Below are 24,659 nucleotides of genomic sequence, written 5' to 3' on the forward strand. Positions count from 1 at the left end.
GTTTTAAATTCGAATTTGTTATTGCGTATTGGTTCGATTATAGAACGATTGTAAACGTTTCAGAAAATTGATCAAATTGAAAATAGTTCGTTTGATTTTCGGCAATTCTCTTCAGCGGTAGGTGTTATATAACAATTACTATGGTTATTGAAATATTGGATGTAAATGGGGTTTGCTTGCAAACCCTCCGCTGACGAAGTCGCGGGTAACAGCTAGTTTTTACATAAATGCCAAAAATAATTAAAATTAAAACATGCATTTTAAAATATTAAAAACTAGCAAATGAGCCCAGCATCACTTAGGCAAAAAGAAATGGCAGCGAATATTAAGATTATTAGATTATAGCTGATCTTACCCATTTTCACAGGGTGCAAGAATTAGGTCCCCACTCTTCTGATACAATTAGAGAATTTTTAGATGGTTCTAAAAAATATGTTTGATTTCCTAAAAAAACACAAAAACTACATCTAAAGTAGTACAGTAGAAGCTGAGTTCTTCTGGTTAATCCTTAATTCACGAGGGAATTTCAAAAAATCCCTTCTTAGTGTACATTCTCATGATATACCGTAACTGTGTACCCTAACTATATTTTACTAGTTAAGTAAATAATTCCATTTGTGTAACAAGTGAAATTTTCCTCCAATATTACAAGGTTCAAAAAATTAAGTTTCCTAATTTTATCTAAGAAAAAGTGACATAAAGCTTACTATATGAAGCTTACTACAAGCAAAATACAACCTTTAAGAATTTTAGATTTCCACAGTCAGCAACTGTTTCAGGACAAAGCCTTTGTTATTTTTCCAAATTCATTCATTAAGTCGAAAAATAAACACAATCTCTATACAGTTCAAAATTTAAACAGAATAAACCACATAATTATTGACATTTTTAGAAAAATTTTAATCTATAAAGTCAAACATAAATTCATAGCCATAACTATTGATAATTTGTAATATTTTCAAGTACTAAAACTAAAATTTAGCCTAGTTAATATTTTAATAACTTATAATTGTAAAAAAATGAAAAAGCACAGAAATTAAAAACTTGTTTTAATAATCTATTGATATATGCAGAGCCCACATAATAAAACTGATAGTTAAATGTTTAGATCATTAAGCAAAAGGACAAAAGAGCACCATAATCCAGTGTATAAAGATAATTCAGGAAATACAGCTTTAGCACAAAGATCATGAAGCTTCTTTCAATTGGAATGATCTGATTATCATCAATGAATTAAAAGATTGCTGCTCCATTAGACTGTTAGAATAAATATATACACATTTTATCTAGTTATATCCATGTTATTAACTCTTTGAACATGAAATCAGCCAAAATTGGCTTCATCTGTTTGAGACAAAATCAGCCAAAAAGAAAGTTGTTTAACTAGTTTTTCTATACAAGTTCCCTTTGTAGCCTGAGGGATAAAAACAATTTCATCTTCAAGTACAGAGAAAGAAATTTACAGAGCTTAGAGTTAAAATTTCTCAATATATGTGAATAAAAAATATATTATACTTTTTGCATAATACTCACAAAAGAATCTGATGTTGGCAATTCATTTTCTGTATTTAAAGAAAGAGGATGCTGAATTGATAAATTATTTTCTGTAATACCATCTGAAAAGAATTAATGTTTAAAATATTATACATTATTTGCTTCATTTATATAATCTAATTGAATTCACTTTATTGAACTTATAATAATACAGTAGACCCCTATAACATGGGTTCATATAATATTGATTCGTATAACACAGTGAAAAAATTGCGATCGTATTCGTATAAACACGCTAAAAGAGACTCGTATAATTAGGTAAAATGTCATCACTGACTAATGTCGCGACAGGATCGGTCGAATCTAGACCAATAGCAGATATTGCACAAACAGTTGAGTTTAAACGAGCAGCGGATCTACTAAAAAACATTTATTATTCAACAGCCATAAAAATTATATTTTTATTAATGATGTCTCCAAAGTTCAGCAAATTTTTCACAGAAAAATAACTTATCAGAAAACACGCGTCCGCCATTCAATGCACTGCTCTGCGACGAAAACAAGCTTAAGCAATGGCGTCGTCAAATGGTGCACACTCGGTAAGTAATCCTACAATTTTTTTGTTTATAGCATAGTTTATATGGATTATTCCCAAAAAATTATACATGATTTGGAAATGTTGCATCAAATTAGTCTAGAATCGATTAATTTTATGGAAGAAAACCTTTCAAACAGCCATAGTCCTTAAACTGCACACATGCCTGGCTGTGATGGCTCATGTATTTAAGTGACTCGTAAAACACAGAATTCATATAAAATGGAACGTATCTACCATGTTATAGGGGGGTCTACTGTAATTTAATATCATCAAGAATTGATATAAATGTATATAATATTTTTTTAGTTTTTTGTATTTATGTTATAATATAAATGACTGACACATAAATAATAAAAACAAAATTTCAATAATTTTTTAGAAATAGCAATTGAATAAAATATATAAATAAAACAATACAGAAAAACTGTCAAATTTCACACTTTATACAGTAAAACAATTACATTTATTCTATTATAATAGAAATAATTATTACAATATTTATAACAACATAAAACAAAATATATAAATAACATTGACAAATATCTTTAAAAAGCTAGGTATATTATTTAAAAACATTTTATTTATAACCTAATAAAATCCCAAATGAAAACTGATTTTTCAGCAGGCAATTTAATGTAATATAAAAAAATATCTTAAATGATTAGTTATAATAAATAAGTAAATCTTAGGGTCTGTCCAAATGTTTATCAACAACATGTATTAAGAGACACCATTTCATGAATAAATTTATTGTCTAAAAAAATTGCATCAATATACTGAAGAACTATATAATGTGGATAATAAAATACAAATATTTGGTCAATGTTATAAATGAGCCCACAATATACTGTATTGAGTTTATATATTTTGCTGTAATAGATATGAAATAAATAACACTGATCTTTTTGGATGCTGAAATCAAAGATTTCTTTCAAATTTGAAAGATATGAAATTGAAACAATTTTTCCTTTATTTTTTCCACTTTGTAAGCACTAAGAGTGCCTTTTTCCATGCTCATCATTGGTTTGGCCAGGCCCATATTGGAAACAGCCTGATGGTGAGGGATGGGACCCTACATATCTAAGATAGACTGCCTGTGTAAAATTCTTGGGCTTGTTTGCTGAATTTGATCTCAGGTCCTCAGAGCAATAGGCTAATGCCTTAAATGATTAGCCATCTGACTAATGAGAGCCAACCTTTGATTGTTTACTAGGATTGAATTAACTTTCTTACTTTATCTAATGAAAAATAGTTGAATCAAAATAAATAATTTCACATTTTCCACAATACAGTAGACCCGCGGTAATCCAATAAACATTTTGCAAGGCAGTGTCGGATGATCGAATTTGTCAGATTATAGAATACTGTCAACCGACCCCTTATAGTACAGAACTTTTTTGAAAAGGAGTACCTTGTAATCTGACAAATTACATACTTATAAAAATGGTAAGATCACATCTATATGTACTACATAATATACGATATCGGACTTAGTGAATTAAACAACACAATAGATAGCATAGGGTTTATTGTAAAATTATCATCATTAACGCTATAGCACTTGCAAAAAAATAATAACTAAACATATTGATGTCAATCAATTACATACAACATATGTAAGTATTTCCAAGGTAAATACTATGTATGATCTTAATTTGAAAATGGATAAACAAATAACTTTATGGTGCATGCAAATATTCATCAATTTTCTTTTGTTTTACATTGGCTTAATGCGAGAGTAAAGCCTTGTCTCTCAGTCTCCTCAGAAGTAAAAGTTCATTGTACGATGCACCATTCTCTTCAGTCCATTGCATACTGAACTGCATATAAGCATGTCAGATTATATGGAGTGTGGATTAGACAGGGGCCAGATTACCGCGGGTCTACTGTACTTTTATTAATCAATTAAAATTAGTTTTGCTTTTTTGGCAAGAAAAGCTTCCTCAGTTAACCTATTCCTTGGTATTCCCAACATATCTCAGGTTGTGACCTAATGACATGAGATATTTCGTTTCAGCATCAGAACATTTTTGAAACTAGATACTGCTAGCTGTTATAATTTTTATATTAAAACTAACTTCCGAAATATAATTTGTTTTGTTTTTACAGTTATTAATATACCTATTTTGTTTGTGCAAAATAAAAAAATAATTTTGAATGATACAATAGCCATGATTATTTTTTTCAAAAATGTGTAATTTTCATTAGGCTTAACATCAACAAAAATTCAACATGGTATGATACGCAACAAGAAAAATTTCAACATGGAATAGGTTAATTAAAGATTGAAATAAAAACAAATTCAAATACAGTAGGGCATCGATTATCTGACTCCCGATTAACCGTCACATTGGTTAATCTGTTATTATCGGTTAACTGACCTTTCTAGTCGGCAAATTCAAATGTCCGCTAGTGATGTGGCACTACAATATTTGGCTATGTCTTGGCTACTTTAATAGTATTTTTACGTGTTTTAGCTGGCAACATGGCTCGACCATGGAAGGGAACCAGTATTTAAATGAGGCTTAATTTTCTAATTTTTAACGATACAATAGCAACCATTATTATTTTTAAAATATTTTTGTTAGGCTTAACATCGATTAAAATTCAACGCGAAGTAGGTTAATAGCAATATACTAATATACTAATTACATGGGATATAACAATATACTATACTAATGTATTTTTTCATATTTTTCGGTTATCCGTTTTTTTCAGTTATCCGACCAACCCCAATCGAGTCGGATAATCAATGCTCTACTGTAATTGCATTTGAATGACAATTTAAACGTTAAATGAAAATAAAATATTTTTAACGTTAATATTTCTTTTTTTCTTTTCTACAATATGTTAAAGAGTATTATACTTCATGCAGATGAGAAATGACATAATTCCATATGGTTGCAAATTTTAATGCAGAAATGTTGTATTCATTGTTTGTTATTTATTTTCATTCAACCTTTGTTATAAAAATTTTGCACTGTAGCAGATCTACAGTGTATTTTTATTTCAACTTTACATTGAATAAAATAAAAATACTAGAATTTCTCATTTTATTTATTTATATATAAAGACTATTCAATAAATCACATCACTAAGATTGAAATATCACTAATTCACAAAAGTTTGACGTTCAATAAATAAGACAATTATTTTATATATGTTGACAGATTTTTTATTTTTAAAACAGTTTTTATCCTAACTGCAAGATTAATTATCTGTTCTGTAATAACTAAGTAAAAATTGAACTAAAATACTTTAAAATGCTGTTTGTAATATGTTAGGATTGGACAGTTTTAACCCTAGCATCTACTTATCAAGCATACTATTATTTACACTTCAAATTTAAAATTCATAATGTTTATGGTTTATTTTAGAATATTTGGCTTCATTCAATTCACATTTTGAATAGATTTGTTTTCATAAAATTAAACCATACAGTTGACAAAACACTGAACAAGATGAATATTTATTGTCTTGTGATAAACATATGCATATCTGAATAGAAGAAATTTTAAATGTTAAAGATCTTTATAATAAATGATTTAATAGATTTAACAGACAACCTTCTCATCAGAAAATAATATTAAGCACAAATAAAAAGAAGAATTACATAAATAAGAAAAAATCTGTTATGTAATTATTAATGTTATTTAATACTATTTTAAGATAATTATATTTTTAAATTTATCACTAGAAGAAATTTTACTCAAATGTATAATCAAAATAAACATTTTAATAATAAATTTAAAAATTATGATTGCATAAAATGTAAACTAAATGAAATGATGTGATTTTTTAAAATTAAAGACTATATTATCATCTCTAAAATCATGTTATTTATTTTTGAAAATATCAGTATTAAATCATAAACATTTAAAAATTTTATATACCAATTTCTTCTGGTTGATCTTCATAAATGTGTTCAGGAAATGAGAAATGATTTTCTTCAGGAAACTTACTTGCTTCATTTTCAGATGTCTAGAAAATAAATTATCTTGATATATATAAGTAGAAATTTAAAAAATATTTTTCATAAATTTTTAATGCTACTAGGAATTACTGAATACATTAGTCCTTCACATTATATAAAATACGATGTTCTGAACAATATTTTCTTAAACAACAAAAAAGTTCAATAGTAATTTTAATCGTAACTTTAACTGATTTTAACATTTTTTGTTATTGTTGTTGTTATTATATAGAACAGTTTGAAATATCAGACAATTATATATAAAATAATTAAATTATTGAATTGAAAAGAACTAATTTCATGAAAACTAAATAATAAAGGGCTTACCCTATCCTGCAGTGATAGTCTGCAGACTATATATTTAAAAACTTTATCTCATCAGGATGTATGGACTATGTACAAATTAAATTAAAAATTCTTTCTGATACTAATAACTGTTTTATTTCAAATCATTTCTACATTTGTGTTGCATTTTTCAGGAACAATTGAAATTCCAACCATTAAATTCATTACCATTATTGTATGACTATGATGAGTTTATTGATAATGCAACTCCCTTCATCAGCATTTTCATTGTGCAACTCTTCATGTTTACTAACAGTAGAACATCAGTAACAACTCCATTTCTGTATTTCAGACCTCACTACAAAACAGCAGTTATACCAATCTAGTAACAAGTATTCCTCAAAAATAAACTCCAATTAACTGAAAAATAAAATTTCTCATGATCCCTCCCCTACCTTATCATTACATCAAAAATTCTCCAAATCAAAAAGTCCCACAAATGGCAACACTGATTCCAATAACTGATCCATAAGGATTTCCCGTTACTAAGTTCATAAAGTCAAACAAGTTAAACAGGAATGATGTCCTCATTATTCTTACTTTTGTCAGACATTCCGACTGATTCATGTACAACAAAATGGCTGTTTCTAGAATCAAAGTTATGAATGTTGCTAGTGACATCTTATCTGAAATATTTTTCTTAGATTGCTTCAGATGGACAATTATTTGAATCATTTCATCTTTTAATCCACAATTTAAACACTCAAGAAGATTTAGAAACATTGATATAGCTGGGAACCATTTTCTTCACATAATAAACTCTTTCCTTCATGTATTTAATTAGAGTTTCATTGAAACATCACCAACATCAAGCACACACACCAAGTAGAATTTGTACTTTAAAATGTGCCCTATGTTATGTCATTACCAGTAACTGTTCTCACTGTATAGTCTGCAGACAATATGCAAAAATAGACAATATGGGGGGGTGCAAAAGTAAATGTACAGTTGAGAATCTGAGAAATACAAATGTTTGGTGTTCATTATTATTATTTTTATTATCTTTCATTAGTCCATATTCCTTATTTCTGATTTAATTTGTACATAAAAATAAATGTTTTATTTTCCTATTTTCTCCCTGTATGTTTTTTTCCATAATAATAATTGTATACCTACTTTTGCACCTCTCCCCCTGTATATAACATATTGAAATGAAAAGTTTGTAGAACACTATATGGATTATCTAAAAAAGCAAACTGTTATTATAAAAATAGTCTCTTTTCATCAGTTGCAGCACCATTAATCAAAATTAGTGAAAAAACAAAACTTAATATTTGAGAAAATTCAAAGGACATAACACAAAGTTTGAAACCATTTTACGGAAATAATATTTTTAAAATAATAATAAATAATATTTAATATCAGAATAAAAATTATAAGACAAAACAACATCTATTATATCTTACAAACTTAACAAAATATAAGGAAAATTTTACAAAAAATAATTTATCTTCAATTGAAATTCAAACAATAAATAAAACTCATTAGAATGCAGATAAATTTAGAATTATCAGAAAAGGAACAATGATCAGATTTAAAAAAAACACAAATTGTTGATGTTCCTACAGTATAATTACACGAAATTATTGTCTCATTATAAAAAATTTATTATTAATAAATTGTAATGAAAAACATTCAATAATCACGTCATAAATGGCTGAATAGTTATAATTAAAGTAAAAATTGTTTTAGTTCAGTTGACAAGTTTGAAGTAATAAATTTAAAAAATAATAATAATAATAATAATAAGATAGCAAAAGAAATAACTTTAAATAACTGAATCATTAGAATTAATCATGACAATTTTAATTTTTGTTAATTATAAATTATAATTTTTAAGGTTTAATTAAATATAAAATGCTTAATTAAATTTTCCTTCACTCTTTTAAAATTTTCATCATTCTTCTAATATATTTTCTTTGTATCATTTGTATATCAATGGAACTTAACATATTCCTATTGTATTGTATTTTATTCTATCTTTATTACTTCTGAGATGTTTTAAAAGACAATTAACACAATGTTCCACTTTTTTTTTTATTTTTATATGCTAAACTCTCATTTTATATGCTAAACTCACTGCTAAACATTTTAACTCTCGTTAAAAACTTATACCAGTTTTGAATTATAAACCGTTACTCTGCATTTTTCAGCTACTTTCTCTTGTAATGTAATCTCCTAGCAAATGTTTACATTGTTTCTCCAAAAGACTGTGTTGCTTGGCTGTTTTCTAATTAGTTCATACTCTAATTTTTATTAATCAGAAGTTAACTTATTACTTAGTGAGTTAGCACACTGAAAGTTTTCAAGTTGTATTTTGAAAAACTTTTTAACATTCCTAAAATGTATTAATTTATATGTTTATTTTATATACTTCTACTTCTTACTCCTTTTGGTGTAATAAATATAAAATAACATTATGTAGCCCTTAATATATCCAAAAAAATGTACTTTTCCTGAAATAAACTGTATTTCCTTAGGAAAATTTGTTTCATTATTTATAAGAAGGAATTCATGAAAAATTTTCCAGTTATTTTCCTTCTCATTACAAAAAGAAGCAAAAAAAATTATGAAAAGAAAAAATACATTATAATTTTATAACTTATAACTATAACTCCTAAATTATAATAATCAATAAATATATTTCTTTAAATACCTTCAAAACTTAAAATTTAATCACTAAAATCAAAACATTTTTTTAAGAAGATAATTTATTTTTAGTTATAATTTTCACTTCTCAGAATTATGTTTTGAATTCTAAAAATGCTTAATTAATATAATAAATTTGAGTTTTATTGTCATTGACTATCTGATTCAAAATAAAAAATAATAGTTAAGATACTGTTTATGGCAATCAAATCTAATTACTGAATGATGATTTTTAAAATAAAAATTTAAGTTTCTATTAAAATGTGACTAGATGGACAATATAACAGACTATTGATAATTTCATTAATTAAAAATATAATACTTTATTATATTTTCAATACTTATATTTGTTATTTCAATACTTATATCATGGATCAGTTATTAGAATCAGTGTTACCATTTATGGGATTTTTTTGTGATGTGGAGAATTGAATATAGCTTATATACCATAATATTTTTAAAACTAATTTATTTATAATTTAATTTTTCCTACTAAAATCAGAATTATTTTTAAAAGAATTTTAAATAAATACTTATAATTACATTATGATCAATTGTCTTTGCTAAAAACTGACTCCATGGATCAGGGAGATTCACAGATTCGTCATTTTCATCTTTTTCTAAATTATTCATCTCATTAAGTGTCTTTGAATTTATCTGTAACAAATGACAAACACCAGCACCATATGTACTTTTCATATTTTGATAAACTGCTTCTGCCCTGTAAATAAAATTAAAATTGTTTTAATTATTATTATTTAATAATTTATAATAAAACATTCTTTATATACCAACATTTTTACATTGTGATTATTATTAACAAAAATATTTATTATTATAAATTTTTTATTTAAACATTTTATTAAAATGTAAATTAAACTTAACATTACAGCACATTGCATACAGAGTACAAACANGATCTTAATTTGAAAATGGATAAACAAATAAATTTTAGTTTTTTAATATAGTACCACTATGACTAGAAGACTGCTGTTGATATTGTTCTTGTTGATGATTTAATTCATTAATTTGTCCTATAGGATCAACATGACTGGATGATACTACAAATATACCTAAAAAAATGTTAAGGAATCTATATTTTTGAAAGAAAAAAAAATTTCAGTAATTTTTTAAAGTTATTCAGACATATTAAAATTATTTCATTTAAGGCAATGATATATTTGAATGCTAGTTCAATTTAATACATTAATTGTTTTTAATGTGCAACTGTCAAACAATATTTTTTCAATACATTGATGATACACCTTATATGATAGCATATCTTATTTCATAACATACTCTCATGTAAAATGTTTCTGATTAACCTGTAATTTCCTGAATATAATCTGCAAAAACTTGCTAAAACGAAAATAAAAATTTCTTGTAATTCATACCACAGAACACTTCATGCTTCTAAATTTGCTATTGAAAATATGTCACTTAATCTGTATTCAGTTTTGAAGGTAACCTCTCAAACATTCCATTTCTTTCATTTTATATTCATTAATAATTCATTTTAGATGTAATTATAAAATCAGTGAAACAAAAAAAAAAACAGTATTTAAAGAGGAACTACCTAAACTGCATTAAGTATTAAAATATCATTAATTATATCTTGTTCATCCAAAGATGAGATTCCTTATATGATAAAGACCTTATGGATTGTAATGTTACGCCATATAATAGAAGCTGAAATTCTATTTTATTCAACTATTTACTGTTTAGAAATGTTACACAAAAATTTTACTATTGTCTTCTGTTTCAAAAAAATGATTTAATATTTTAAATTGTATACAAATATTTCTTTAATTAATATAAAATTATTTTATACTCTGTAAAATTTAACGAGTTGCTTAACTTTTCTGGCAACATTTGGTGGTACCATCTGTTATGACATTTACTATTAAAAACTTTCTAATTTTTAATTATTATAAAATGGCAAAAGTCTAATTTTGAGGGTAGGGATGGATTTTATAAAAACTGTGAATGCTAATAATGAGTAAAATTGTCATTAAGTCCAATCCTACTGGAGATATACATGACACCCTTTATCTCCCCCACCCCTCTGACCTTTAAACACCAAAATTTAATACCATCAATCCTCCCTGCAAATTTCAGAAATGTTTAACAAAAGCACAGGAGTTATTAACAGGAGCTTCACAAGAGGGTGAACAAAATTGTGCCCCCCACAACACACCCCAATTTTTTTTGCATTTCTTTGCAGTTTTAAGGTCCCAAGTCCAGAGGGTCATTTTCTGCTGGATCACCATACTTTCCCAAAGTCTGGTGATCCAGCAAAAAAGAAAATGAGACAAATAAAGCAAAATGGTAATGATGTCATCTTTAGTTTCAATTTTGTTAGCAAAATAGAATAAAGTAATTATGTTGTACAAGGGTCATCCCAGAAGTACCTGATCTGATGTATCGATGGCAGTAGTTGTTTGAAAAAATTACTGTGGTCAAAAATACCAACTTTATAAAGCTTAAGTTTGAAGTTTGAAGATGCTATGTTGTTTAGTATTTGTTTGACAGCCATCAACAGTGAATAATCTTAGTTAATTTGTAAACATGGAAAAATTGGTCATTGTTATGTGATACAATACTTTCATTTGAAAGGTCTCAGTCCAACCAATATTAAAGCTGAGCTAGATTCTACTCTGGGAGAGTCTGCTCCCTCATTTACAACAATAAAATATTGGGTGGCAGAGTTTAAACAAGGCTGTACGAGCTGCCAAGACAAGCATCGCAGTGGTTGACCAAATGAGGTGACCATGCCAGAAATGGTGAAATAAATCCACAAAGTGGTATTGGATGACTGTCAACTCAAAGTGTGAGAGCTAGCAGACATGGTAGGCATTTCAAAAAGTGCTGTACATTGCATTTTGACTGAAAATTTGAGCATGAGAATGCTTTGCGCAAGATGGGTGCCACGTTTGTTCACAGTGGAACAAAAACAGCATCGTGAGGATGATTCAATCAAGTGTTTGGCGATGTTTCGCAGCAATAAAGCCGAGTTTTTGCATCAATTCATAACCATGGATGAAACATGGGTCCATCACTTTACGCCGGAGATGAAAGAACAGTCGAAAAAATGGACCAAAAGGAAGAATCGGCTCTAAAGAAGGCAAAGACAGTTCCATTTGCTGGCAAGGTCATGGCATCAGTTTTTTGCGATGTGCATAGGATAATTTTCATTGCTTATCTTCAAAAAGGAAAAACAATAAACGACAAGTATTACGCAAACTTATTGCAGCACTTGAGTGATGAAATCAAGAAAAAACAGCCGTATTTGGCAAAAAAGAAAGCGTTGTTTCTTCAAGACAACACACCAGTTCACACATCTGTTATCGCAGTGGCCAAAACCAAGGAGTTAAGGTTTGAATTACTTTCTCATGCACCCTATTCGCCAGACTTAGCCCCCTCGGATTATTTTCTCTTTCCAAACTTGAAAAAATGGCTCTGTGGTAAAAGATTTGCCAACAATGAAGAGGGTTGATGGCTATTTTGAGAAGCTTGACAATTCTCACTATAAACAGGGTATCATAGCTATTGAACATTGCTGGGAAAAGTGTATTGAGCTAGAAGGAGACTACGTTGAGAAATAAAGATATGTTTTCCCAAATTTTGTGTGTCTTCTTTGTTAGGTTGGATACTTCTGGGACTACCCCGTATGTAAAGTGGACAAAACTTCACAAGATCAATTTAGGAATATCATTTTAAACATGTATAATTATTTTAATCAAAAAATTTACTTTACAGTGTTGAAAAGAGCTGGCATTTATAACCTACTAGCAATATAATTATTGAGTCATGTCTTAAATCATCAAGAAGACTAACTACCACTGATCAAAAGTGATTTTTGTGATTAAAAAAATCAAATAAAAGTGACCAAAAAATTTTAACATAAATAATATCTGTAATATATTTGATGTTTGAAGGGCTACTTGGAATTGAGAAAGTCTAAAATGGCAAAATGGTATGGTATGGCTCTAACAGGAATGATTGCTTTATCAATATAAGCTTATATAAGCTTATATAATATTCAAAATTTACTTTCAATGTTTTGGAATTTATTTGCAAAGGAAACAGAGAACTGACTCACCTTTATCTTATACAGGTCTGAGGATAAAATTTTTTAGATACAAAAATCTTCATCTGTCTAAAGAATCAGTTTTATCCATTTAAAAGTGATGCAGGATTACATTCTCAAGTGTTTTTCTAGTCATATCATACCTGACATTGATACTTTATTATAAAGTCAATTAACTTGGCAAGATAATTTTATTAATTCTGTTGGCAAAATTATTAAAGGAGATTCTTTAAGATTAGGATAGTCTCAGCTTGATTGAAGTTGTTATAAAAAAGCTTTACAATTATTACTCGTCTAAAAACTGCTCCCAAATATCTATTTCAGCAATCATGATTTTCAAATGTACGTTTAAAATGCTGGTAAGTCCAAGCAGATGATTACATGGATGTAGCTTTTGTAACATGAATTAAAACAACTAAGACAGAAATGCTTCGAATTACAGTACATCATATGCTAAGATTCCAGTTTTTTATGTAGCTTTCTGACTTTCATCTTGAAATGAGAATATTCATGTACAGGTATACCTCGCCTTACATCGGTAATTGGTTCCAGGAGAACGACGTAAGTCGAATTTACTTGTCTCCGAATCTACTTATCACTAGGCTAAACCATAAATTACCATTCCCGGTTCTGTATTTTATCTATTAATGCATTTTTAATAATATGTGGTTAATAAAAATCTATTTTAAGCTTACAAACAAATAAATTTTAGTTTTTTAATATAGTACAGAAAAAAAGTAATTTAAATTCACGAATGCATGTACTGTAAATACAGTACATACTTGTATATATTTTAATATGATTTTATGTGCTTTAAACGTTTTTCTAGTGATATTACGACTTCAATATTTGTGGCAGACAGACGTAAAGTCGAATAAAATGACTTAAACTTGATTTTTATTTTTCCATATACTTTTTTGACAAACGACGTATAATCGGGAACGACGTAACTCGAAACGACGTAAGTCAAGGTATGCCTGTAGTTGTTAAAATAGTAATAATATATATAAGAACTAATGTCTTCAATTATATATTTATTTTGTTATAAAATGCAATAAAAAGCAAAAAATAAATATTGTTAAGCAGTTTTTAGGTTTTCTACTGAACCTGCCTTATATAATTACTTTATATTTGATTTTTTTTTCCATTGTGAAAAAAAATGTTTAGCAGTAAATTATTTATAAATTTTATATGAAAATATTTTCATCATTATTTAAGGATACAAGCTAAATAATGGTGTGTAAATTCATGTTCAGAGGGATACATTACTTGAAAAAATACTTCTCTATAGGCTTCAAACCATGGTGTGGAAGCTAAAATAAGAAAATAGTTACAGAAAATAAATTATTAAAAATTGTAGTAGTTTTGAAAATTAAAGAAATACAAATACTTACAAAAATATTTTAAGGAATAATTTCCATTATTTAGCCGGTTACATAATACATCATCTGTTGCAATTGTATAAGTATTTAAAACAGCATCATGCATCATTTTCTTTGCAGTTACTGGTGAAGGTGATTGATATTTCATATCTCTTACAATAATATGTAGACTTCTAATAGTAAAACTTATATTTGAAGGATCTCTAATTGTAACTGGAAATGGAAAATACAAAAATGAAAATTTCAATAAATAATAATATGAAATTTTAGAGAGAAAAAAAGTGTTCAAAATTTCAAGAAAAATTTATAATTATACTGAAAATGTTAAACTGACTCTACAGTTTATAAAAACATTTTTTTCATATATTCCATATTGTATTTCTAAACTTCTCCTTATATAAGTTTAAAGTTATTAAAATAATCTAAAATTTATCTAACTTTTCACTCCAACATTAATTTTCCTTTTCAACTAACATTTTCAGATTCTTTATAACCTTCCTCAGGCTTCTCTAATTCAAATACAGTAAGACCTTGCTTAACGCTGATTCAATATAATGTGGTCTGCTCGAAGCCTAAAATATGTTCAAAATTTACACTAATCTATTCATATATAATACAATTATTCCCAAGCACAAACCAATCAGCAAAAGGCGGCAATTCATCATAGTGATGTACTTTCCTTAAATCTGTTTGTTTGGTGCAATTTTGGAAAAAAATATATCATCATGGATGCCATAGGCAATATTGACTACTTCTCTTTGCAAGAATTAACTGATAACTACATGAACAAAGTGTGGAAGAAGTTATGGCTGAAGGTATTCAAGAATTCTCAATGAGAAGAGCTAATCGATACAGCAGGACTAGGAGATATAGATGAGCAGGATATTGAGAAGTTACTGCAGGTTTCTGGTGAGAGCCTTACCAATGATGACCTTCAAGAACTCGCAGAACAAGGAATTCATGTTGAACTGGAATATAGAGATTCTGAAAATGAAGAACCCAAAGAATTTCTCTACAGATTTCTTTAGTAGAAGTTTTGGTAACAATAATCAAAATTATTGATCAAATTGTAGCAAATGATCCAGATTTTGAAAAGAGTACAAAAGCAAAACGAGGCATTTTGGATACGATCTTCTGCTACCAACATTTGCTTAAAGAAAGAAAAAAAGCAACAAATGAAACTACATGACTTTATCGCAAAAAACAAAAATTTCAGAAGAGCCAGGACCTTCATCACAAAAAATGAACTTTACATTTCTGTGTGTATATGTTTGTGTGTTATTTAAGATATATTATTATGCAAATTAATATAAAAATAACTTAAAATTATAGTAAAATTTTCTTATTTTTGATCGGGTGTTCCCCTTTTCCTATTTACTCTATGTTAAAATGACCTCATTTAACACTATTTTGCTTAGTGCTTTGTTGTCTAGAAACGCATCTCCCGCACTAAGCATGGTCTTACTGTATGTCAAATTTGATGCATTACATTTCTTTTAAGACCATTTATCAGTGACATGTTTTGAATTAATTTGAATCAGCATTGTCATAGTTGCAATGTGTAGTTGAAAATAATGCTGCCATTATTTTCTATCACAAATTTCCATGTGTTAAAAATGATTGTTGCATCTTTTTTGTTGCTTTGTATGTTTCAAATAACTTGGCATATTTGTCATGAACTTACTTAATGATTCTAGCCTTCTCTCATTGTACTATATATTGCCTTCCTCCAATGCAAATTCTGATAATGCCATAGTATACTTCTTTTTGAAAATACCATATTTATGTTCTTGAATTCATTTGCTGAATGTTCTTGAAATGTAGCTTACATATTCCATGCTGACAGGAAAATTATTGTCTGTGGCAAGTGTTCTACATACCCCTGTCTTCTGAGTTTCTTCTAATTGAAATAATTCTTCTAACAGGAGGCCAGATCCACAAAGACATATACAAAAACCAATATGAAACCACCATACATCCCAGCACATTCAAATGACCCAATGAGATACAAAATTAACACACTGAATTTCCTGATAAGGAGAGCATATTCACATTGCTTAGAAACATAGAATTCTCTTCTTTAACAAAAAAAAAAGCTTGCAAATGGCATTAAGAATACCAAAAATGTTTACATTTTGAAGTTTTTTTTTAATATTTTATGTAGACTTCTGCATTAAATATTAACGTTATTATGCAAGTGACAATGAAAGATTTTTTTGTAAATTTATTAAAATTATGAAATATTAATTACTAGTGAAGCAATCAAACTATTAAATTATTTTATTAATTATTTCGAAACCTAAAATTTAATAAACTTATAGTTTTAAAGATATAGATTTCTAAGATATCTTAATAAACTTGCCCCAAAAAATAATCCATAAAAATTATTCTGGCAGTTTGATTTTTGCTTAACGTATAATTCAGGTTACAGATTTTATTATTGTTATGTCAATCAGTAATCTATCTAGATATGATGTAATTTTTGTTGATTTCAACAAGTCACAAAATATTCTTATAAGTACATAAGAAACCAAATCCAAATCATATTACTAATCAAATATTCAAGCCCAATAATAAATCCAACTTGATTATTTGATTAGTATTTTCATAAGTAATTATATAGAGTACACAAGTAAGTACAATATATGGAATAATATTATATGTTCATATAATTTTATAAATATGTAGTATTTAAATTTGAATTTCATTTTATTCATTTTTTAAAATTGTTTTATAATATTGTTTTATATCTTTTTATTTCATAGCATGTTTTGACATACAATTCATTCTTATTAATCATTAACATTATGCTTACATTGTTCAGGACCACTCCTATTTTTATCTGAAATTTTAATACTCCAAAAGATCTATACACAAAATTATTAAATTGAAGAGATGGGTTCATTATTACACAACCAACCTATTATTAAAGGATCAGATGAAAAAGCAAATGTTTTTGAGAACTTTTATTTTTTCACATTAGAACAGGGGTCACCAAACTTTTTTCACAGCGGGCCAGATAACTGAGCAAATGACAAGCATGGGCTGCATAACCATTTTGTTCAATATAGTATATTGAATACACAAAAAAATAAAGAAATCCAACATATTTATTTACCAATACACAAACACGATCACTGCAGCAGGCTCATAATCGCTTTTCTTAAAAACTTCATTGCAGGTACTTACACAAAAAGCACTCTGATATCCAATAATATCACAAAAAATCACCAAATTTATCATTTCACTGATTTTCCTAAATATTACATTACTGTCAAAGGCAAAAATCAGATTGGACCAATTTTGCCATTTTTCTTATACTTACTTTAATTTTTCTACATAGTAAGTTCATCTGCAATCTATGATATTTCCATATAAATACATTATATTTTAGCTCATTGTGGCACAGTGTGATGGTGGGCTGGATGAACTGACCTCACAGGCCATAGTTTGGTGATCCCTGCATTAGAATATAGAATTATGTTAGGGTCTCAAAACTTTTTAGACTATAAAAATTCTAGGATTCTTTGACCTTTTATAGATCCCCTCTTCTTTCTTTTGTTAATACAGTTAATAATAATAATAATTAAATAAATTTGGTGAGCCAGTATTTTCATAGAAAAGATCTACTTATAGAGTGCACATTTATAGCATACTAAACTGTCATATAAATAACCCATTGGACTAATAATTTTTAATGAACTGTTTTCAATTGACTTGACTAATTTCTGACTTTCAAAAATGCCTTATTAATCATATTTTTATTATTATATTTAACACTAAAAAAAATTGATTTCATTTTTAATTTGCATTTTTGATTAATATTCTGATGATGAAACTAAAATTTTTAAAAACCACTAGCAGTTTACTGTTCTAACATCTTACTTGTAAACTACTTTAAAAATGAATTTATCATAATACTTGTAAAATTCTCTTTTAGCAATAATCACACAAAAGAAGGCTATCATCTATATTCTTAGCACTACATTTTCTAAAATATAAATATTAATCTAAAGAAAAATGCTAAACTGAGTTGTTTTATGTGGAAATTTTTTAGTATGCATTACCTAAACCTAAGTCAAGAAGTAATTTAAATTTATTTACATTATCATTAGAAATTTTAAAATTATGCTGTTCATAATTATCTAAACTTGAACTTAAAATTAAAAATATTATAATATTTTATTTGATTCCCTGAACATGTAATACAGCAGAGTCTGATTACGTAAAACTCATTTAAACTGGTTTCCACTATATCTCAGGTGAATTATGGACAAGTACTTTTTCAACAAAAACAAGAGAACATGGTACAATACAGTTGATTTCTTGCATCTTGATCAGATCATGTGTAGTACTCTAAAGGTACTATAGAAGTTTTAAAAAAAAATTAATCTTTCAATTTCTCACAATAATATGAATTTCAAAAAAGATTAATGAAATTTTATTTATTATATAATTTAAAAGTAATTATGTTCAATAAGTAGGAATATAATCTAAAAATAAATTACAGTATAAATGTTAATGCATCAAAATCTAGTTTATTTACTAATTTATCAAATTCTGAGTATTTGATTATCTGAGATAACCTCAAAAGTCCACATTATCTTGGATAATTGGGACTATTCTATCAATAATTACATAATAAAATTATTATATGAACTGATTAAATTATTATTAAATTAAATATTGTTTCATTTATTCCCAAAATATATTGATAAAAACAAAAAATAATTATAATTTTCATTAAAAACTTAAGATAACTAAAGAATTAAAAAAAAAACCTATCTTGATCTGTGACATGTATTCCACACAAAGCTTATGACAACAATTTTAATTTTAAAATTATTTTCAAATACAATAATGTTTGACTGTAGAATGTGTTTAATACTGTATAATCCTATAGCATGTAAATACAAATTTTTATTTATTATGCATACTGGATACACTCCTTAATGTGGGGAGCAATACCATGTCCCAAAAAAATAAAATGCTTAGATACAATGAACATAAGATTACAAACAAAATTATAAAATAATAAATTATACAAGTAATAATTTAAATTAAAGTTAAGATTTAAAATTAAAATGTAATAATTAAAGTTTAATGTTTGGGAGCATTTGTCAAAAATACAAATTCACTAATTTTAATAGTTATTACTACAGTGATAACTGATCTGATAGACATACATGAAAATGAAAGACAACAAGCAATTTATTGTGACATTGTCACAATGCCAGGCTGCAAATTTTTAATCATATTTTTAATTTATTTAATTTAAAATATATGTTCTCTATCTCAAATTAGTAATGGCTTGCCCATGTACTGTACATCATACTTTTCCTTTAACAATAGAGTTGTGCCAGTCATCTAACTTTTGCCATCCCAATTTGGTTGCCAAGGTGTGGAAAAACAAGGAGTTGAACTCATCTAAAATAAACTGATTCATCCATTTATCAAATCACACACAGTTTTAATCTAGAATTACAATACACCCAAAGATTCCAATTTGGATTCCCAGAAGAATAACCCATCAAACCTGTCCAGTCTCATATGAGGCCACGGACTCAGAAGGCCATAGTTTCCATCAACATCATGACCAAATTAAACAGCAAACCTGAGCAAGAGAAGTCAACTCCACCAGACCTTTCCTTAGAGCCTGCAGTACCAGAACCATCACAAGTGGCCTAAACAGAGCATGCAACCCCCAAAATATTTGGACGATTATGTTATTGACTAAGGAGGAGTGTCATATTTGGGCCATAATGTGACACTCCTGGTAGAAGGAACATAGTGCCAGTTTTTCTACCAAAAATATGGGGTGAATAAGCAAACAGTAATTGCACATGGAGTAACACACAATACTGGCTAATTTATGAGTATTCTATTATGTTTATGTAAACCTTTAGTCAAGTATAGTAAACACAGAGTTTTCTTGTAAGATGTGTGCTTTTTTTATTTGATATATTATAAACATCATACAATAGTTTAATATTTCAATAACTAAGGATGTACAATAACATTTGAAACCCTAACTTTTGAAGTTTTTACATAATTTTTATCAATGTAGAACTGATTTAAAACAGGATAGAATCAATTTTTTATTTTATTTTATTAGCAGATCCCATTAGTAACCCCAAATGACAAGGGGAAAAATAACTGCATGCTTTAGCTTGCAGAATTAAAGACAACAACAGTTGTTATGACATGTTTACTATAATAAATTGCACACTTCCTTCTAAAAACTGTTACTGACTTTAATTCTGCAAAGCAAAACATGCAGTTTATTTAGTCTTTGTCTAGGACTAATGGAATCTGTTAATATAATAAATTAATTCTACTTATTCTATTTTGTATTAGTTTTACATTGGTAAAATATTTTTAATGTGAATAATATCCAATGACAGAAATTTAAGAGCTTGGCTCTTATTCTGTGTAGGAAACTCTAAGCTTAATACAACAAACGAAACTGAAACTTTGGATCAAACAATTACAGTGGGTGATCGGTTAACGAACATAATCCGTTCCAAGACTTTGTTCGCTATCCGAATTGTTCGTTAACCGATTATGAATTTACCATAGGTTTGTATGGGAATTTGATTAATTCGTTCTGGAGACATCCCAAAATAAAAAATATATACTTTCTTACTATGTTTATTTCTATGTATACACAGATGTGCATTTTCATTAGTTATGGTTTTTTTTGTGGGGGTTAAATAATCTATCTAATGTCAATTGCTTTTCTCTCTTCTTCGGGATTTTTCAGAAGTAATTAATAGCATTGTAATTGTAGAGATCCCCAAGCCTATTAACCTCAACCTGGTTTGTATGCCATTCTAAGACCGTTGATCTGACATCCCCCATTTCTTCAAAAGATCTTTAATTAATAGCAGATATCGGCATTAATCCTCTTTTTCAGAATAAAACATATCTTGCCGAGTTTCTTGGTGTTCTCTATTCAAGAGTTTTTGACGTTCTTCTGTCGTCAGATCCGTTTCAGGTTCCATTATGAGCTCTTCATTGTTCTTTATTTCTCAGATGTGATTTTTGTTATTCCTTTAGCTGCTTGAGTCTTCTTGATAATACAGTATCTTTCTTAGATAAGATTGAACTGCAGCCTACTGTAGACCTGTTCAAGCCATACTGTCCAGCAACATCAGACATCTTTTGCGCACTCTCTACCTTTGCTATTATACTCTCATCTTTCGAAAATAAAAACCGACACAAAACTTAATGAGTGCCCGCCCGACAGTCTCGCAAATACTATAAAAGTATTGTATGTCAGAAAAATAAAAGGTTGGAATTACAAGGGAGTATTTCAAAGTTCGAGGGATACTATCTAATCTGTATATTATCAGGTTGAGCGTCGATGTTGAGGTCTCCCGCGCTCCAAAAAGTTACCTGAAAACAAAGGAAAATCAGTCAGTATTTGCTATTTCCGTCGCTTCTTTTTATGTCTGTTCAGTGAAGTGTTCGTTATCCGATCATGTGTTCGTTGTCCGATCATAAAAATCTTTCGCAAAAGTGTTCGTTATCCGATTTGTTCGTTAACCGATCACCCACTGTACTTCTACATGCTTTTCTCTTCCAGCAACATGTTTTATCAACAAATATTTTTGGTCTTATATACAGACCCTTATCAGGTTACAACTTTAAATTAGAATGCTCCTTTTAATGCTTCTTTGGATACTGAACTTATACTAAAATAACCACACTATGAAAATACCTTAAAATACAGTGATATTTTTTAATTTTCTAACATTTTTGGTTATTTTTATTGATCTTTAAGGAAAAAAAATAGATTAAATGAGAGTTTTGAGTAAAAATACTTGTTCATGCTGTTTAGTTTAAAACAAGTATTTTTACTCAAAAATACTTGTTTAGTTTAAAACATTGATTTTTCAAGACAAGTCAGTCTAGATATTTATGCTTAAGTGAATGAATTCAAAAACTGGTTAACTCGTGATAATGATATTTGTTTGGCTCATTTGCCAAACCTCATTTAGTATTAAATACAATAGAGTTAAATCATTTACAAGACATGCCCATTGTGAGAAGTGTGAAAAAAAGTATCTTCTCATTTATCTTCCCCTCCACACAGTCATCGCATTAACCAATGAAGCAGTTTCCAAATATGGCGACCCAACATAAAATGAAGGGATAAGTTCATTGAGTAAAAGGGAATTAATTAGTTGTAATTTCTTTGAGGATAGTGTTGCAATATTAATATTACCTGAAATAAGATTACAAATTTATTTTGTAGTACACAATAAAAGCATGCATATCCACTTATAAATAGAGAATTTTTACATTTCTTTTAAAAGATTGATTCTGGATTTTTCTGGACATTGTTTTCCATTCCTCAGCATGATGTTTATTAATTAATGAATGTACTGTGCTTGTAACATAAATTGTTAATTTTTCTAAACTAAAATAAACTTTAGAAAGTACTGTATTCAAAAGAATCAGAATCAGAAGAAATTTTGGTATTGTCCCATCACTACTCTAAATCTGATGGAGGGGTACAATGCTTGGAAGTCAAGTACAATAACATATTCTTCATTGTATAGCTCTATGTTCTAGAGTTTTTGGATAAACTCCAGGGGTCACTCCAGAAAATTTTTAAAAATCCCTAACCATTTCACCACTTTAAAATTTTTTTTGCCATTTCAAACTTTTTTCATCACCAGTTTTACTTATTAATTAATGCAGGTGCTGTATGCAGGTGCTGCAGCGTTTTCAGTTTGTTAAAGTTTGGAAAGCAAAAGTGATATGTTAAGCTGTCACTTAGAAATAGGAATAATTTTTGAATAATTTTTTAATAAATAATTCCAAATAACACATTTGATCACAATGCTTAAACAATATTTCAGATATTCTGTCATGTTAAAATTTTTAGGCTTTATTCTACTGAAAGAAGATCAAGATGAAAATAAAAAAATGTGATTTCAAAAAATTCCAAAAATTTTCTGTCAGTTAATAAAAAAAGTTCCCAATCTGGAAATGCTGGACAGCAATGCACAAAAACTGCCTTTGGTTTTCAAATCACTTCCTGCTTTCCTGCCCGAACTTGCCATGTGATGTCATGATATCACTACGTGTATGGTGCATAGGACCCCCATCACACAGGAGCTCAACTTTCTGCTGTTTTTCCTGAAGTATGCTTTTTGATTCAATTTCACACTGAATGTCAAAATAAGCAAACTAGGGTGTTATCACCAATTTAATAAAAATATTACCAAGTGGCTATTCTAGTGTTATACAGCATGATCTGAGGTCTAATGCATGCCTGATACTACATACTCATGTGCTGGTAGGAGTTTGAGATAAAGATATTAAGCATGCATTCTATGATGATGGTTGAGAAACAACACTTGTCTATGACTGATCTTAGGTTCTCCTATGTACTATGCATCTTCAGAAATAAAAAACCTCACAGTAGACAATGAAGGAACCACAGCATTATCCACACAGAACTTGCAAGATAGTCATATACATAAAACATTTATCCCTCAATTGTAGGTGAGTGCATAGCATTTATGTACTCCATCAGTGATTGGTTGCATGTGGTAAATGCTAGTATAACAATATTTTTTACTTACCAGCCCATACTAAGACTGCATTGTTCAATATGAGTCATCTTTTGCTAGCTATTATCAACGAATTATTTTGTCACACTAGATTCTTATCAGATAAAAGTTTAAGAGCACTGTCTTTTGGCATTAATAAAGTTTTGATGAGTAAAATACAAAAATAAATAGTATCTTGCAAGCACATTTGACATGTATAAAATGTTTTCTTTGGGGAAAATGAAAAGAAATTTTAGAACGTTGATATAAATTTTAACATTAATGTTAATATGTTCTAATTGGAGTGCATGTATTATTTTTAAATGGTGTGTTATTAAAATTATACATTTAATTAAGTCAAACTAAAATCAAAAATTATTGACAGCTAGGATTTAACTTTTTTATATGCACCCTACACATTTCTTAGAAAAGGAAATAGCAAAATTTCTAAAATCCCTAATGCCCCACTCTGATATAGTTGTTACATGAGCCGTTGAAGCAAAAATGATAATCAATAAAAATTTAGCTGCTTTACCATCAAACTCATATCAGTTTTTCAGGA

General features: G+C 28.0%; 1 protein-coding gene across 1 annotated transcript in view; it reads right to left on the minus strand.

The window, feature by feature from the left end:
• LOC111623563 (trafficking protein particle complex subunit 8-like) overlaps positions 1-24,659 on the minus strand; it is a 114,325-nt gene that overhangs the window by 70,393 nt on the left and 19,273 nt on the right. The window contains exons 2-7 of the mRNA XM_023366178.1: positions 14,544-14,744; positions 14,373-14,462; positions 10,031-10,132; positions 9,603-9,784; positions 5,986-6,073; positions 1,534-1,616 (exon numbers count right to left, since the gene is read on the minus strand). Of these exons, the coding sequence (XP_023221946.1) occupies positions 1,534-1,616; positions 5,986-6,073; positions 9,603-9,784; positions 10,031-10,132; positions 14,373-14,462; positions 14,544-14,744 (746 nt within the window). The remainder of the gene's footprint in view (positions 1-1,533; positions 1,617-5,985; positions 6,074-9,602; positions 9,785-10,030; positions 10,133-14,372; positions 14,463-14,543; positions 14,745-24,659) is intronic.

The sequence above is a fragment of the Centruroides sculpturatus genome, unplaced genomic scaffold, assembly GCF_000671375.1.
Source record: "Centruroides sculpturatus isolate CEXI.00-Female unplaced genomic scaffold, Cexi_2.0 scaffold16, whole genome shotgun sequence".
In the NCBI taxonomy this organism is placed as follows: Eukaryota; Metazoa; Arthropoda; class Arachnida; order Scorpiones; family Buthidae; genus Centruroides; species Centruroides sculpturatus.